Here is an 18066-nt window from a genome sequence, read left to right on the forward strand (position 1 = left end):
GAGACTGACTTCTCAAGGCTCTCACCTACTCACCTAGGAGTAGGAAAGAGCATTTCCAGCAGCTTCTAGGAAATGCTCTTCAGTGTTCATTGTCCAGGTATGGATTACATGACCATGAGCCCACCATTGGCAAAAGTGTTAGAAGTCCAACCTTGAGTCTTTCCCGGTGTGGAAGGGGATAAGGCTGGATACTTAACAAAGCCAGAATTCTATTGTGGGAGAAAAGATGGGTAAATTCTAGGAAACTAACACTATCTATTACATATACTATTTTGCATATATTGCTACCAAATTCCATTCTTAAGAAAGCAGAATTTCATTAAATTATCAATTTATGAGTTAAATTTAAAAATTGTTGGATTTGGGCTGCAGTTGTAGCTCAATGGTTGAGTACTTGCCTAGCATGTGTAAGGCACTGGGTTCAATCCTCTGCATCACATTAAATGAACAAATAAATAAAAGTGTTAAAAAAAACAACATTATTAAAACACTGTTATTTTATAAACATGTTGTATGTTGTATCTTCATTTTCAGCAGCTTAAGACATTTTTTACTCCGAAACTTACTGCCAGATTTCAGCTCTCTGTGCACCTAGAGATCATTCACCAAATTTCCCACAAAAATTCCTATGCATACACCTAAACCTAATATCTCAAATACCTCACCCTAAGGAACTCATGACCATGAATTGTTCCCAAAGAGCAAATATTTTGAGATAAAACTCCATAAACTTGAGCAGTTCCCTTTGAAACATGTAGTCCTAGATTTTTCTTTCTTTCTTTCTTTTTTTTTTCACATATGAGAGAACATTTGGTACTTGTCTGTGTCTGGCTTATTTCCTTTAACATAATATCCCCCAATTTCATTCTTTTTGTGACAGGATTTCATTCTTTATGGAAGAATCCTCCATTTTGTGTGTGTATATATATATATATATATATATATATATATATATGATACTTTCTTTATCCATTCATCTATTGATGGGCACCTAGGCTTGATTCCATGTCTTAGCTATTGTGAATAGTGCTGGGAAATACATTGCTATAGAGGTATCTCTTTGCTATGCTTTCGTTTCCTTTGGATATTTATCCAGAAGTGGGATAATTGTATTTAATGTTCTTTCGTATGGGGAAGCTAAAAAAAGTCAACTGAAAGTAGAATAATGATTATTAGGGTCTGGTAAATGCGAAGAGGGAAGAGTATAGAAAAAGGAAGATTGGATTTGACCCATGCACGCACACTGTGGGCATGTATGAAAATATCACACCAAACCCCATTAATATGTGCAATTAATTTAAAAAATTAATTGTTAAAAATTAATTTAATAAATTAATGTGTTAAAATGAAAAAATAAAAAGCAAAAAATTTTAATTTAAAAATAAATTGTGGGGCTGGGGATGTGGCTCAAGCGGTAGCGTGCTCGCCTGGCATGCGTGCGGCCCGGGTTCGATCCTCAGCACCACATACAAACAAAGATGTTGTATCCGCTGAAAACTAAAAAAGTAAATAAATATTAAAATTCTCCCTCTCTCTCACTTTAAAAAAAAAAAAATAAAAATAAAAATAAATAAATTGTGGACTTTGGAAAATTGTTTTAAAAATTAAAAGCTTAGTTTTTAACAGTCTTGAAAACAGCTTTGTCTCAAATATGTATGCATGTAACTCTCAGGTATACTTTCATAACTCCTTTGTACATCTAATCTGCTTCACACAGCCACATCCACACCCTTTAAACAGATAACATACTGTACTCAATTACTATTTTAAACGGGAGTAATTTATTTCTATGAATATGATTTTAATAATTTTCCCTAAGCATTTAATAAACAAGGCTTTTTCCAAATCTAATTTATACATATGTATGTACATATATTACATAATTTTAATATTTCTGTAATTTAGTCTTTAACTTTGGAAGCAGTACCATAATACATTTTGATAGTGTTTAAAAGGGTTTTTAGAGAAATTAATTAAGTTTCTTGCAAATATAAATCAAGCTTGCTCCAGTTCTATAAGAACTCCACCACAGTCTTTAGGATGGAGAAAAATAACTGGTTTTCCATGTGCTCCTATTTTGACCTCTTCACTTAGAATACGGATCTTCTTTTTTTTCAAATCCATCATCACTGCATTTATATTATCCACCTTGAAAAAAGAAATAAGAACATAAATAAGATCATAAATATAGCAAGTTATAGTATCATAACGACTTAGAAACAACTTTGAGAACTTACACAGCATTACCTCCTCTACCTTTGGAAAAGACTATTCTTAAGCCACCACATGAAATGAAAGCAGGGCTAGGGTGTAGCTCAGTGGCACAGTGCTTGTCTAACATGTATAAGACTCTTGAGTTCAAGTCCCAGGATGGGAAAAAAATAATGAAAAATAAACTCAAACAGAGAAGTAAATGAAGTTACTAAATCTTCTTAGGTGAGCAACTGTAATGCCGTAAAAAACTCATTGTGGGTAAATGTTACCCGTTATAACTTAAATAGTATGTCCTCTTTATCATAGTTTCTTCTGGAAGTAATATTGGTGATTTTGGACAAATTGTTTTTTCCTGAGAACCTTGTGTTCCTCAAACCAAGGAAATGAGGAGGCTGTAGTTTGGACCTTAAGTATCTTCCAAAGATCCACATGGTAAAAGTTTGAATCTTGGGGTAGTGCTATTGTGAGGTGGCAGAGCTTTTAGGAGATGGAAATTAGTGGGAAATCTTCAGGTAATTAGGAATGTACTCTTGAAGGGGACAGTGGGACCTCAGTCCCTTCCTCTTCCTCTTTAGCTCCTTAGCCATGAGGTGAGCAGTTTTTCCACTGCCGTGTGTTTCCTGCCAGGACATGCTGCTTTGCCACAGGCCCGAAAGCATTGGGGCTAACCAACCATGAACTGAAACCTCAAAAACTGTGAGTCAGAATAAACTTTTTTTCTTTATAAAATTATTATTTCAGGTATTCATTTGATATAGATGGAAAGCTAACAATAGTCCCACCATATAAATTGACTATAGATTAAAATGAGATAACAGAGTTTTTCCCCTCCCAAATTAATTGGTTATTAACTCTGAAATTTAAACTTGAAATACATAAAAATCATTATTAAACTGCTATCAAAATATAGGCTGGGGATGTGGCTCAAGCGGTAGCGCCCTCGCCTGGCATGCATGCGGCTGGGGTTCGATCCTTAGCACCACATACAAACAAACATGTTGTGTCTGCCGAAAACTAAAAAATAAATATTAAAAAATTCTCTCTCTCTCTCTCTCTCAAAAAAAAAAAAAACTGCTATCAAAATGTTATTCTAAAAAATCTAGAATTTTTTTTTATAATTTTGTAATTCTCTTCTAAATTATTTCTATTTGCTTCATATTTATTTGCAGTCTAGGAAATGATAAAGAAATGATCCTCCTCTATCTTGGAAAGTCAGCCTCTCAGACAGGGAACCTGGAAATGGGTTAAATGACCACATTCCCAGGCAGTCTGAACTCACTCTAGAATTCAATGACTTAATAGCATTCCAAATATCAAAAGTGGGGGTGTATGGGGGGATAATAGAAGACTGATTTCCCACCACACAGACCTAACATGTTAATATTTATGTAATCTTATTTCCAAAAAACCAAAGGTTGTATATTGAATTCTAAAACTGACCAAACAACTAGTGAGAATACTAAATGTTACCATAAACTATGACTTCTTCATATGATATACATTCTACTTGTATTCCTATAATGTTTTAAAACTCCTAGTCATGCCTACATTATGACTATGTTCATTTCATGTTAATTTGTATGGTAGCTGCTCTATTCTAATTTTTTTCTAAAAAGAACATGCATGAGCTGGTTGAATGGTCACACCCACTGGATCATTCTTCGGAAAATTAGTTCTCACCAAAGTCAGGCATTGTCAATTTTATTTTTTAAAATAGTTTTTTAGTTATAGGTAGACAAAATACCTTTGTTTTATTTTTAAAAATTTTTTTAGTTATACATGGCCACAATATCTTTATTTTGCTTATTTATTTTTATGTGGTGCTGAGGATCGAACCCAGGGTCTCACACATGCGAGACGAGCACTCTACCACTGAGCCACAACACCAGTCCCACCTTTATTTTATTTATTTACATGAGGTGCTCAGGATTGAACCCAGTACCTCACACATGTTAGGTAAGTGCTCAATGGCTGAGACACAACCTCAGCCCTTTACCTTATTTTTAAAAATTTCTATAAATATTGTTGAGCTTTGTTCTGATTGTTATATGGAATTGGAACAGTCTCTAGTCTAGACTAATTTCTTACTCCTGAAAGCACTTTTGAATACTCTACCCATTGCCCCCATGTATTTCAAGGTTTTTCCACTGTGACTGGCAAGAACAAACCACTCCACCTCTGGGTGATGTTTGTTCCCTCTGATCCTTTCAGAGGGCTCTGCGTTCAGCAACAGGTAGCTTCCTAACATGCATCCCTACCTGATTCTCAGATGGTGATGTGAAAGGCTATAGATCTCTGGAGCATCTATGCAGCTCTCTCCTTTTAGCACATTACATTATCAACTCCAAGAACCAAGAACCAAGGCTTCCTCAGACTCCCAACTTCTAGGTTCTCAGTTTGGCAAAACTGTGAAGCTCCACTGGATTCCCCTGTCCTGCAAGGAAGACTTGGAAACTCTTCAGCCATATCTGGTTGAGAAATTGCAAGCATCCTTTTATTTGCTTCCCCTCTCTCAGGGGATTAGCTTTCTTTGCTGCTTGACATTCAATGCCAGACAACCACTCTTTTGTATATTTTGTTTACATGTTTCAAGGAGGAGGATAAACTGCTCTCTGTTATTCCACCTTAGCTGAAATTAGAATTCTAAATTGTAGGGATTTTTGGTTATTACTTAACCAGTGTTATTACATGTTATTCTATAATTTTTGTGTCTTTTTTTTTCTGATTGCTTAAATGATTTGACCTTTATCCTGGTTTTCAGCTTGATGATGGTATGCTTAAGTTTTTTATTTTATTGCATTTGTCCTACTTGGGGTTGCTGAGCTTAATGAATGTATGGGTTGATATCTTACATCAGATTGGTAATGTCCTTGTTGACTATTCAATTATTGCTTCTATTTTATTTTTCTCTTTCCTTCCTTTCCAGGACTCCACCCTGTGCTAGAACTTTTGACCACATTCTTCATCTCTCTTATGCTCTCTTTTCTTTTCCTTTCATAGTGTTTTACCCTGCCCCACCCCTCTCCATATTTTTGCCTCTTGATTTTTGGACTTCTAGCCTAGAGGATAGGCTAGAACCATGAGAGGATAAATTTTTGTTGTGCTAAGCCGCCGANAAAAAAAAAAAAAAAAAAAAAAAAGGCATAGGGTATGCCAAAGGGACACAAGTGCCAAACAAAAGAGTTTTTCAATGGTCAAAGTTAAAATGATTTGAGGGATAAAGTATAAAATAAATATCCACAAGCACATATTGATATAACTATCTACTCCTGAAGTGTGGACATCCCATAATGACCTCCTTCCAAAGAGCACAGTATGAAAGAGAAAGAAAAAAAAAAGGTAACTTTACAGTGAAGACACCTGACAATACCGCCTCAATTAGGAGATGAGGGTTCATATCAACAGCGACAAGTCATGTTGATAGGATTTGTCCTGATAGGATGTGATGATAATGGTACTTCATCTCTGTGGTCTTCCTTCCCAGAATAACCTCATTTAATCAGAAAAAAAATTCAAATACCAAGTGGGGGATAGTTTACAAAATATCTGGCCAGAAATCCTCAAGAGTATCTAGGTCATCAAAAACATGGAAAGTCTGAGAAACTATCATAGGCAAGAGGAACTCAAGGAGACATGATTATGTGATGTGTGATCCCAGAGGGGATTCTGGAACAGAAAAAGGATGCTGGAAAGAAGAATGAAATTGTGGCATTTGCTGGTAAATGGATGGAACTGGACAATATCATGCTAAGCAAAACAAGCCAATCTCAAAGAACCAAAGGTTGAATGTTTTCTTTGATATTTGGATGATAGTTCACAAGGGGGAGTGGCTAGGGAAGAATAGAGATAATTTGAATTAGACAGAGGGAGGAGAGGGATATGGGGGTTAGGAATGACAGTAGAATGAATTAGACATATATGCAATTCTATGTGTATATATGATTACATGGCTGGTGTAACTATATAACCGAAGAATGAGAAGTTATACTCCATCTATGTATGATGTCAAAATGCATTCTACTATCATGTATAACCAGAAAAAAAAAAGGATGCTGGGTAAAAACAAAGGAAGTCTGAATAATGTACATTAGTGTACCATAATAGATCATTATTTATTCATTAATGGTGACAACTGCATCATATTAATGTTAAATGTTAATATTTTTAAAAGAATCTGAGGAGATTAATCACTATATGTAATGAGTGAATCTTATTAGAATACTGATTAGAACAAGTCAACTACAAAAAGACACCGGTAACTCAATCTAGAAAATTTGATTTACAAATTGTGTATAGATGTCTTTAAATATTTACCTGTAATTTTGATCAACAGGATAATGCCATTGTGGTTATTTACTTCTTAGAGATACAAACTGAATAAGGGCAAAATGAAGTTGCAAATTACTAAAAGTTTTAATAAAGGGGAAAGAAAGATGGTGTGGGTGTTGAATCAGGATGATGGATGTTTGGAGGTTCATTACATTATTTTTTCTACTTCTTGTATGTTTGAAATTTTTCATAATATAATCATGAGTCTTTTCATATTGCCCTTTTGGTAACTTCTGTTTTCTTCATGAATGTTCAGCTTAGAGAACATTCTACTCAAGTATAAATATGTAGAATTCTGATGCTCAGGGCTTATCCTCTAAGATTTAAGTTAGGTTTATTTTTTTACATGCCTAATTAACATTAGACTGGCATCTTTATTTGTTACTATTTCTATCACTAACTTTGATTTTAAAGATCTTGTATCGTATTAATTCTTCTCTTAGTGTTGTTATAAAATTTACAATTCTTTAAGAGTACTCTGAATGTTTTGTTTGGTGGTAATAAAAAGAATGGAAGAAAAATGTCTTAATTTTCTGAGCTGAAAGTACATTCGATAGTTATAAGAAATGCAAAGCAATTTTATTTGAGAAATTAAGTCTTAAAAATGTGTTTTCAGTCTTTTAAAAATGCTTTTATAGTCTGTCAAACAATCAAAGTTGTGCATCAGATAACTCTCTAAAGCCTTAAGTGTCATTAATGAAAATGTGGGCAGATTCTCACTTCAAATTCTTGTGTGTGAGTTTATACTGATTTTCTTTGTCATTGTATATTAAGTGGCAATAATCCAAATTAAAAATGTTTGGATTATTATGATCAGAATTCAGAATCTTCTTTGGTGCTCAGCTGCCCCATCTAAAGATGGCAATGCAATTTTGTTTGTTGGAAGGCAAGTCATTTTGTAAATAACATCTTTTAATCTTAAGTTATATAACTCTAGTTTTATGAACAAGTAAACTTTTATGAACAAGTAATAAAGTGCCACTTTTAATAGTGCTTTAAATTTTGATTGACTTAATAAACAGGCTATTATTTTACATAGAATTATAATGGTGTAAATTCATGTCAATAATGAATGAATTCAATACTCAAATTCATTTAAATCTATAAAAGTTAAAATGAAATGTTGGCATTAAATATTTATGTTGCAATTGTCTCTCCCCTAAAGCTAAAAACTAAGTGAATTACACAAACCTAACACTGTTCTTACTTTGCAAGTTTTAGAAGTTTTTATGTTTTCTTGGGAATTATTTCAAAATGTGTATGTTACCTTAAGTGTGCATGGCTTCTATACAGTCTAGTGATTGTTATGGACAGTATTTCCCAAATGCTCATCTCCACTGAAATGTTCACCAGTTGAAAAAAACTTTTTTTTAAAAAAAGGAAAAACCCCAAAATAAACTTGTAGATTTATTTAATTGATAAGTATCTTAGTTTGTATCTTGAATGGCCCCTCAAGACTCTGTATTAAAGGACTGGACCCCAAGTGATGTCACTACTTGAAGGTGGTAGAACCTTTAAGAGGTGGGGTCTAATGGAAGGAAGTTAAGTCATTAGGAGCCTATTCTTGAAGGGGATATTGGAACCCCACCCTTCCTCATTTTTTTTCTCCTCTCTTTCTTATGTTTTGCTTCCTGGCTACCATAAAGTGAACAGGCTTCTTTTGGAATCTGCTCCCAACATGACGTTCATTGCCACCAAAGGCCCAAAGTAACAGGCCCCAGTGACCATGATCTGAAATCTATAAACCATGAGATAAAATAAACCTTTCCTTCTTGTAAGTTGATTTTCTTAGGTACTTTGTCACAATGATGGAAAGATGACTGATACAACAGGATTCTTTTATTCCAAAAAGATTTCTCACTTTATTACTTTTTTTTTCTCTCTCTCTAATAAAATGCCCTTTCTTTTGGAAAATGTTAGTATTGGATGGTGGTTTTAGTAGCATAGAAAGTTAAAAATCTCACCAAATGGTCCATTTTGTTTTGTTTTGCTGTGTTCTCTGAAAATTTTGTCATACTATAAAATCCACACACATGGGAACCTATGATACAGAGTTCACTAGAAGTATTTATTCCTGGGGTTTATTGTAAGCCAAAGTCAAAATGAGAAGAGACTTTTTTTTTTTCTTTCTTTCTTTTTCTTTTTCTTTTTTTTTTGTGATGGGATCTTACAATGTTGCCCAGGCTGGCTTCTGGCTTATAACACCTTGGCTCAACAGAGGGCTCCTGCCTCAGACTGCCATGTAGCTTGGACTCTAGGCACCATATCACCATACCTGGCTACAAAGGATATATATATATATATATATATATATATATATTTTTTTTTTTTTTTTGTAAAGTGCTCGTCTAGCATGTGTGAGGCACTGGGTTTGATCCTCAGTACCACATAAAAATAAAATAAGGATTTTTTTTTAAAGGGGTAATTTCTGTCTTCTTGAATGAAGACCATATCCTAGCATGCGGAAAAGAAGTTAACTCATTAGTCTTTTATTTTAAAGTTATAAAATTTTCCTTTCAGTTGGCAATGTGCTCAATGAAAAAAATCTGTAAAACACACAAAACAAGTCATTGATTTTTTGACCACTTGGAAAATAAGAGCATTTCTTTACATTTTGCTATGTGGTTTTTGTTGTTGTTGTTGTTTTTTGTTTTGTTTTGTTTTGTTTTGTTTTTTGGCTTTTTTTGGTGCTACAGATTGGACCCAGAGGCGCTTTACTACTGTGCTACATCCCCAGTCATTTTTTATTTTTAGGCAGGGTCTCATTAAGTTGCCCAGGGTGGCGTAGAACTTGCAATTCTCCTGACTCATCCTTCTGAATAGTTGGGGCTACAGGTACATGGCCACACCTGGCATTTAGATCATCTTGAAGCTGTTTGTCCTGTATTCTCTCTGTGCCTTCTCTTCCCTCTGACTAGTAAATAGTGATGCCTGGAACAATTCTGTCAGTCATATATTACAGATGACAGACTTGCCCCATCACTGGGACAGCTCACTTTTAGACTGAGAATAAGAAAATAAAATCTCTAGTTAAGCCATTATTTTTTGTGCATGTTGTGGAATGATGACAGATGGATGTCAGGCTAAAGTAGCAACTAACCACTTTACATATTTTCTCCTATTACCTACCTTTATTTTATACTTATATACATTATTATTTCTCCCTTTTGATCTCTACTTTTGAATTTGCTGTAACTTTACTGAACTTCACTTTTCTTTACTTCACTGAACTTCTAACTTACACAGTCAGCCTCCTTTGAAAGCATAGGCTCTCTTGATGTAGAACCCAGATAGTACAGTGTGGGAGAGAGGAGAGTAGATTCAAAGGCAGATGGTCCTGCTTCTCATCCTGTGGGGCTTACACAAACCCTCGGGTCCACTGATAAAACCTGCAGCCAAAAGTAACCTCCTGAGAATGAAATAGAGACTAAATATTAGACTTTGTATAGTTCCCTGGTCTAATACCTTATAGCTCCCCCACCTCAAATTTTTTTTTTTTTTGAGAGAGAGAGAGAGAGAGAAGAGAGAATTTTTTAAATATTTATTTTTCAGTTTTTTCGGTGGACACAACATCTGTATTTTTTAATTTTCATGTGGTACTGAGGATCGAATCCAGCGTCCCGCGCATGCCAGGCGAGCACGTTACCACTTGAGCCACATACCTAGCCCCCCCCACTTCAAATTTTAAGCTCAGTTAATACAATGAAAGCAAATGGCCTCATGGCTGAGAGTGCAGACCCTAGAATCAGAACAAATTTGGGTTTGAACCCCAGCCTTGCCACCTACAACTAATGCTATTGTGGGCAAGTTAACAAAATATGTTTTCTTACTTGTTAAATGGGGTTAATAGCACCCTCATGGATTAGTTATGAGAATTAAAGAAAATAATGAATGTTTAGTACTTCATATACTGCAAAAGATACTCAGTAAGTATTAGTTGTTATAACTCTGTCTTTCCACATTCTAGTCCCTCTGCCTGGAACACCTTTTTCCTCTTGTTCATCTGGGGAATCCCTTCACAGTCATTGTAACTCATGCTCTATAAGAACATTCCCAGCTCCTTGGCCTGGTAAGAATGATCAATCCTTCCCTTTGTTTGGGCACTGAGAAGACACACATGTTAATCTTAATCTTAAATAATATATTAATATTAAACTAATCACAGTATAGTTTACTTGCTTATTTAAATATCTGTTCCTTCTGTGAACATGGTCCCTGTTGCATTCATTGCTAAATCTTAAGTACGCAGAACAGTCTATGTTATAGGTTCTCATATGTGTTTGCGACAACAAACTGAATACATCCTTAACTTCATTCTACAATCGACCCACCTTTCTTCTGGGTTAGGAATGAGACCTAAATATTAATTATCTCACTGTTATTATCAAAAGACTTGTCTTACTAAATTAGTTTAAATTGAAGCCTAATTGGCATTGCTGGTATTCTAAAAGGCAGTTATCTGAACATGAATATCTACCAATAAATGAGCTGTAATGAAAATGCTCTCATCTAACATTTCTTAGTGTTTTCTCAGAAATTGTTAGCAAATGCAATTTAGAAGATCTTAAAAATCACAGTCAGTAATTGAAAATGTACTGCTTTTATAAAAGGAAGAAGTTATTAAAATTTTAAGGACAGAAAATAATTATAAGAATACTTTGGGCAGGGAGTGTAGCTCAGTAGTAGAGTGCATGCTTAGCTTGTATGAGGCCCTGGGTTCAATCTCCTGTACCAAAAGAAAAAAGAATACTTTGCATGTGTATGGAAATTCTTACCCTATAAAATCTTTCACCTGCTTCTCCTATTTGCCTATGATAGTGAAAACAGTTATATTCCTATTACATGGGAAAACATTTACTATAGATAAAACCTTGAGTAAAGATTATGTTTTACCCAACTTTGGTGGCCTTTTCAGTGACAGTTGAATCTAGATTTCAATTAAATACACTATTTTTACAGTTTTCTAGAAGGAAAGAGAATACACACACACACACGTGTTTGTGTGTGTGTGTGTGTGTGTGTGTGTATTCACCTTTGAAGATTTTTATTTCCTTTAAAGAACTTAATAAAATTTTTGATGACAGTGACTACATGTTGTCTTAAAAAGTAAAACACATTTTGTTAATGAGAGATTTAAAATACCAACAATAAAATAATAAAAATACCTCAATGCAGATGTGATGCATTCCTCCAGCCTTGTTTTTCTGCAGAAAACCTGCAATTGGACTGTCATTTCCCAGTGGATGAAGCAATTCCATCTTGGTATTTCCCAGGTTGACAAAAACAACAGATACTCCATGTTCAGGAAGAGGGACCACCTCACTTACCTGGGCCCCCAAAATATTCTGATAAAATGCTGTGGACTTTTTCAAATCTGGCACTGCAATGGCTACATGATTGAGCTGACCAAGATTCCATACAGGATCTGCCACCTGATGCAAGGACTGTGATGCAGAAAAGCTTCTCACTGCTGGAACTGGATTTAGGAATTTTGAAAAACACCCTGAAAAATTGAACAGTCATTGGTATCCTTCTTTTGAGAATTAATGCATTTCAAATTATAATTTTAAAAAAACCAAACAAATAATACATAAGAAAATTAATTATTTAATGTCTATTCTTTTTAATTATTGAAATTAACTCAGGGGAAATAAATGGAAAAACTTACGTTAAAATTACTCTGTGCTGCCCAGAATTAAAAAGCTAATTGTCCAAAATTAAGAAAAGTAATTCTGAGCTTGAGCTAAGCACAGTGGTGCAAGCAAGCCTGTAATCCCAGCAACTCAGAAGGCTGAAGCAAGAGAGAACAAGTTCAAGATCAACTTCAGCAACTTAGAGAGGCTGTCTTAAAATAAAAAGGGCTATGGTATTGCTCAGTGGTAGAGGGTCTCTGGGTTCAATTCCTACTATTATACACACATACACACACACACACACACACACACACACACTGCTAATTCTGAACTTCAATTGGATTTTGAACAAAGAATGACACTTTTCATAATCATTTATATTTACTGGTAACACTTGAAGTATAATGGCATATTAAGAACTACTTGTTAAACTCTGAAGGGGTTAAGTCTGAATGTAACAGTGATACAACATACACTTAATGATAAAAGCAAGCCACTTTCTTTCCCACCTAAACACAATTTTTTGTTTATAATCTGTAATAAAGTCATGAAATGCATATCTATACAATAATTTTTAATGTGTATTTTATTTGAATGATTATCAACCAAGGAAAATATATCATTGTTGGGGGGATAAGCAAAGATCAAGGCAATAGTTAATTTATGAGAATTTCCTCTGACACCAGACTTTTTGTCATTTTGAAGGATTAGAGGCAGAACTTTGCTAATCTCCTTTCATTCAGTTGAAACCCCCTTTCATTCAGTAACTGAAGAAGGCTGCAAGACTTTCCCATTCCCACAAACATGGGAGTCCACAAAGAGTCCAACTCCCCAGAATGAAAAATACACAAATGTATGAAGTCTAAATATAATTATGTAAAACTATATTAATAATTTGGTATGAAATAGCAAGATGAAGATCATATACAGTATTTTTTTAAACAATAGGTGGGTAGTGAAAAAAACTTTACATAGTACCAAGTACAGCACAGCTATAGCTAATAAAATACCTCTTAACTGAAATTTTCTTTAGGAAGAAAATTAAAGTGATACTATTTTATTTTATTTAACCTGATACACTGTAAGTCAGTAGAAGGCAAAATTCAGCCTAAGATGGTCTTCTACCCTGCCCCAGTCTATATTATGGGTTACTGAAATACTTAAAGGTTCTCATTACCAATAGGGCAATATAGTTCTGTTTTATGGACTCACTGCTATTATGAAATCCAAATGTATTACAACTCAGCATATATATATGGACACACACACACAAACTCAGCATATATATATATATATATACACACACACACACACACACACACACACACATACACACACACATATATAAATGTACAACTGAAATGAAATTACATAAAAAGAATACCCAATCCTTATATAATGGCATAAAATAAAAATAAATAAATAAATAAAGAATACCCAATCTTTACTAGAAGTGATGTGCTTTTTTTATCCATCATTTGTTATTTTAGATTTAAAAAAATATTAGTATTACTCACTAAATATGTAACTTTGTTTGTTGTGTAGACAGTTGGTGCCCAAACAATACAGTACCAGACATACATAGATATACAACAAATTCATCCATTCTTATCGTTATTGATATATAATGATGATTTTCTAGCTGAGTGGCACGAGGGATTTTCTGCAGAGACACGGTGATAATGAACTTTACAAAGACTAACGACCAACAAAATCATTGCAAGCTGCTCCTCCTTTCTTTCTTCTCATGTTTACTGTATGTGCAACTTGCAATGGAAGTTTAATGAAGTATTTATATTATAAAAAACATTGTATAATGTTTAATGAGCTTTTGGGATTAATGAGCTTTTGGGTAGTATGCACACTACTGTCATTGAAAGTTTAAGGGTATGTCAAATATTGTGCTGGTATCTGGATTGTCCTTACCAGAATTACTTCTACAAGAGATGGAGCAGGTAGAGATCCTTAATTAATATAATTAATTAATATAATATAAAATAATTAATATAACACTATCATAAGCATTTGAATATACAGATATGTTAAAGGAACAAATTATAGGATATTTAAATGAAAACAGTTTTATACCCTATGCCACTTTGCTTTAGGAATATTGAAAAAACTTTTGTCACTGAAAATGAAGGCCAATTCACGTTATTTGAAGCCTCACTGTAGAATTCCTCTATAACTATTTTATCATTTGATTTACCAGGACAGGTTCTTTTTTAATAGAAAACAAAATCTGCTTTATATGTTAGAGAGACCACAGCATTTTTCATATTGTAAAAATTTAAGATTTTGAAGCCACCTAGGTTTATCTTTTCTCTAGAGATGGGAAATGGTTTCAGAAATACAATATAATTCTTTGTTGGTTTCTTTGGCCCCCTAAGACATACATTCTAGAATTAGGATAGAAAAAAATACAGCAATACCAATGAAAATTCAATAATTTAGCTTCTTTAAAAGGAGAGGATAGAGCCAGGTACAGGGGTGCATGCCTCCCAGCAGCTCGGGAGGCTGAGGCAGGAGGATCATGAATTCAAGGCCAGCCTCAGCAAGGGTGAGGTGCTAAGCAACTCAGTGAGACCTTGTCTCTAACTAAAATACAAAATAGGGTTGGGGATGTGGCTCAGTGGTTGAGTGTCCATGAGTTTAATCCCTGGTANTTATTATGTAAGAGGCAGTGTGCCTTATGGTTAGGAATATGGGCTCTAGTGCTAGAAAGTTCTAATTCAAACCTTGACCTTACCATTCAGTTGTGTTACTGAGCTGTTACTCAACCACTCTATACCAGTATTTCTGCATATATAAAATGAAAACAGTATCTAATAGGGAATGTCATAAAACCAAATGGTAAATATATATGAAGAGTTGAAAAAAGAGCCCAGCACAAAGTAAATAATAAATACCAAGAGTTACCATTGCTGGCACCCTTAGAAAGGTTACATTAACAACTTGCTTACAAATGTAAGAATCTCTGACTACTAATGTACTTTATGCTTTTAAAGGATCCCATGAAAGTTAACTCTGTACCACCTCAGTCACAGTATTGCCCTTATGCTACAATCTCATTCAATAGCTAAAATAACTTGTATACACAGTGCTTTTGTATTCACTGCTTCATTCATTAATGCAGTTTATTATTTTTCATGATAAGGAGACCACTCACCTCCTTTCTCTCTAGAAAATTGTGTGGGCTCCAATTTGAGAACATTGTTGGTAGTAACTGAGTATTTAGCGATTGATATCATGTTGTAGTTTTGCTGTTGGGAGGTATTAAAAGCATAGTATTCTGTTTAATTTTTAGTGTAGAAATACAGATTTACCATTTTGCTGAGTTAAAATTAGTTGCTAATGATAACTCTCCAACATACACTGATCATGACTGGCAATTTTTGGAAACTTCTTTTAATATCATAAACAAATAGAAACTACACATTATGCCTTTATAAGAACCTATAAGCTGGCTATTATCCCCAAAGCTAATATGTTGCAAATAATCTCTAGGTATTTTCTATATTTTGTTAACAGCTGGGATTTATTAATAGTGAAGTACAGAATCCCCTGGGGTAAAATCTAGCTGATTTTACCTGACCTTTCCAGTACAGACCTGTGGGCTTATTTCATTAAGATTTATGCATTAATGTTCCTATGTAGTATTGTCTAAATCTGTAATCCTGCCTAACCAAACTGAAATTACAAATACTGATGTGGGAGTGTACCATGTGGTAGCCTAACTCATCCTATTAGTGTTTGTAGCCACTGAAATAATGATCACAAAGACTAATGAAGTGAGAATGTTATTTTATTTAATCCTCACAATAATTCTATGGACTAGATGATATTATTTTCCTCATCTTTTTAGAAATAAGGAAATAGGCTAAACAGATCACAAGTGATTTTCCTCAATATCACAATAAGATGCAAAGTGGGGCCACTAGCCCAGGTCTGTCAAACATTGAAGTTGATGTTATTAAATGATTATGTTTAACTCTCATTCCTCTAAAATTCTTTACCATTCTTTCAATTCTCAGTTTTCAATGTCTTTGGCTTATGCAATTACCTAAGAGATGTCTTGCTAAGAAATAACAAGACAGCTTTTTGTTTTATGAGTTTTTTTACAAAAAGTTATGTGCAATGGTATGTGAGCTAAAATGCTGACCTGCATTTTACCAAGGATATTAAGGCCAATAGGGTTAATTGTTAACAAAATCTGAATATTATGTTAACTAGATATTCATTTTAACTGTGCTCAACATTTTTTTCATGTGTATACATATATTTCACTTTTTAAAACTGATTTAAGTGTTGAGACAGCTAAACCTACTAAGTACACTTTTTCTTTGCATATGGATGCTCATCACTTAACCCTGGACATGATAATTAAGAAATTCTGTGACTAATGAGAAAGGCTTGAGTGATCAATAAAGAACTGATCCAGTTTGAGATGGGACTTCAATGGATGGCTAGGACTTCAGGTTTCAATAGGCTGACTACAGAGGGCACTTTTTAGGAGAGAAACCTAACAAAACTTTATTCCCTGGGCTGGGGCTGCAGCTCAGTGGTGGAGCGCTTGCCTGTAAACTGAGGCACTGGTGGAGCGCTTGCCTGTAAACTGAGGCACTGGGTTCTATCCTCAGCACTACACAAAAATAAATAGATTGTGTCCATGTACAACTAAAAAAATTAAAAACCAAAACCACTATTTCCTTGAACACTTTTGAAGGTGCTGGCTGAAGGATTTGCCACACTATGTTCAGGAGTAAGTCTGGGAATTATCACGTTGTACTTATATCAAATAGGAAATCTCAGATTAGGGGGGGAAATGCTTGCGTTTGTAAAGAGAGGAAGAGAAGAAAAAGAGGGAGGAGAAAGTGGGAAACTCAGAAAACTTGACCATCAGTCATCACAGATTCCATGTAGACATAAAGAAAAAAAAGTGGAGGTGGAGCGACCTTGAGGAGTTTCAAAATACTTCTCTGTTTATATAGAAGATGATAAATACACTAGGGCACGTGGGTAAAATATTTCTTTGGTATTCTTTACCCCAGTGACTTTCAGTTGTTCCTGCAGGGGTTCCATGCTTGAATTCAGCTTAAGTCCACAGGACTTGCCCTCTTTTCTATATTTTCCCCAATGTCTTATGGTATGCGGTGAACACTCAATTCCTCCTCCATTTACTTCCTTCCTTTTCATCTGTCCCTGCCTTGCAGGTCCCACACACAGCTCACAGGGTGGCACACTAAGACAACCACCCCCCCGCCCCCGCCCCGCTTTTAAGTGACTGCTGGCTAAGGTGCTGACAGAAGCTGCGAAAGGCGGCTCCGTAGGGCAGGACGCTTTAGACCCAGGTGGTTGGCCACCGGTGGTCTCCTCCGCCCCGGGCCTCCGGTTCGGCGCACACCGCCCTGCCCCGCCCCACGGTGATCCCAACGGTGCCCGGTATTCACCTACGGCCAACGTAGCCCTCGCCATGGCAGCCCCCGCCACGGCCGCCCCCGCCACGGCCGTCAACACACGCGCCATCTTGGGAAGCTACCTGCTAGGTCCCGACTGGCGGCAGAGCCGGCGAGGAAAGAGGGCGAGGGGCGGGGCCACGTGGTGAGGTGACTGGCTAGAGACCTAAGGGGCGGGGAAAGGCGGCCAGGGGGCGTGGCGAGCGTGTTTGGATTCCTAGGGAAGATGGAAGAGACTCGGCCTTCTGGTGAGAGTGCGTTCCTGTTACCTTGCATAATTTGACTCTCACCGGGCTCTAAAACTCGCCACCTACTGTATCCAAAGAAGAAACGTAAAACGACCACGCGTCACCAGTTGTGGGCCCCTCAGGAAACCCAAACATAAAGTCTGGAGGAAATTCAACGATTCCTGGACTGACCAGTAGCTATTTTCT

The 18066-nt window shown here is 35.5% G+C and overlaps 1 protein-coding gene across 6 annotated transcripts; it reads right to left on the reverse strand.

The window, feature by feature from the left end:
- Positions 1-1762: 1762 nt before the first annotated feature.
- Positions 1763-18049, reverse strand: Mcee (methylmalonyl-CoA epimerase). Of its 6 annotated transcripts, XR_007342933.1 has the most exons (4): positions 17716-18049; positions 11709-12046; positions 9786-9952; positions 2062-2148 (listed from the first exon to the last, which is right to left on the reverse strand). XR_007342933.1 is itself a non-coding variant. In XM_048790396.1 (3 exons), the coding sequence occupies exons 1-3, from the start codon at positions 17906-17908 to the stop codon at positions 1996-1998; spliced, it is 522 nt and encodes a 173-aa protein (XP_048646353.1). In that variant the 5' UTR covers positions 17909-18049; the 3' UTR covers positions 1763-1995. The 6 variants fall into 6 exon arrangements, 5 of the variants coding, with proteins under 5 accessions (XP_048646353.1, XP_015348633.1, XP_015348635.1 ...); XM_048790396.1 differs by lacking the exon at positions 9786-9952 and having other exon boundaries at positions 1763-2148; positions 11871-12046; XM_015493147.2 differs by lacking the exon at positions 9786-9952 and having other exon boundaries at positions 1763-2148.
- Positions 18050-18066: the final 17 nt, after the last annotated feature.

This window comes from Marmota marmota, unplaced genomic scaffold (genome assembly GCF_001458135.2).
Source record: "Marmota marmota marmota unplaced genomic scaffold, marMar, whole genome shotgun sequence".
Classification (NCBI taxonomy): Eukaryota; Metazoa; Chordata; class Mammalia; order Rodentia; family Sciuridae; genus Marmota; species Marmota marmota.

Excerpts from the sequence above, each read along its gene's own strand:
- Mcee (XM_015493147.2), bottom strand. The coding sequence starts at position 17,908 with ATGCAAGGTAACAGGAACGCACTCTCACCAGAAGGCCGAGTCTCTTCC. Across the intron at positions 12,047-17,715 it reads CGCCAGTCGGGACCTAGCAG|GGTGTTTTTCAAAATTCCTA; the intron begins GTAGCTTCCCAA and ends TCAATTTTTCAG. Across the intron at positions 2,149-11,708 it reads TGCATCACATCTGCATTGAG|GTGGATAATATAAATGCAGT; the intron begins GTATTTTTATTA and ends TCTTTTTTCAAG.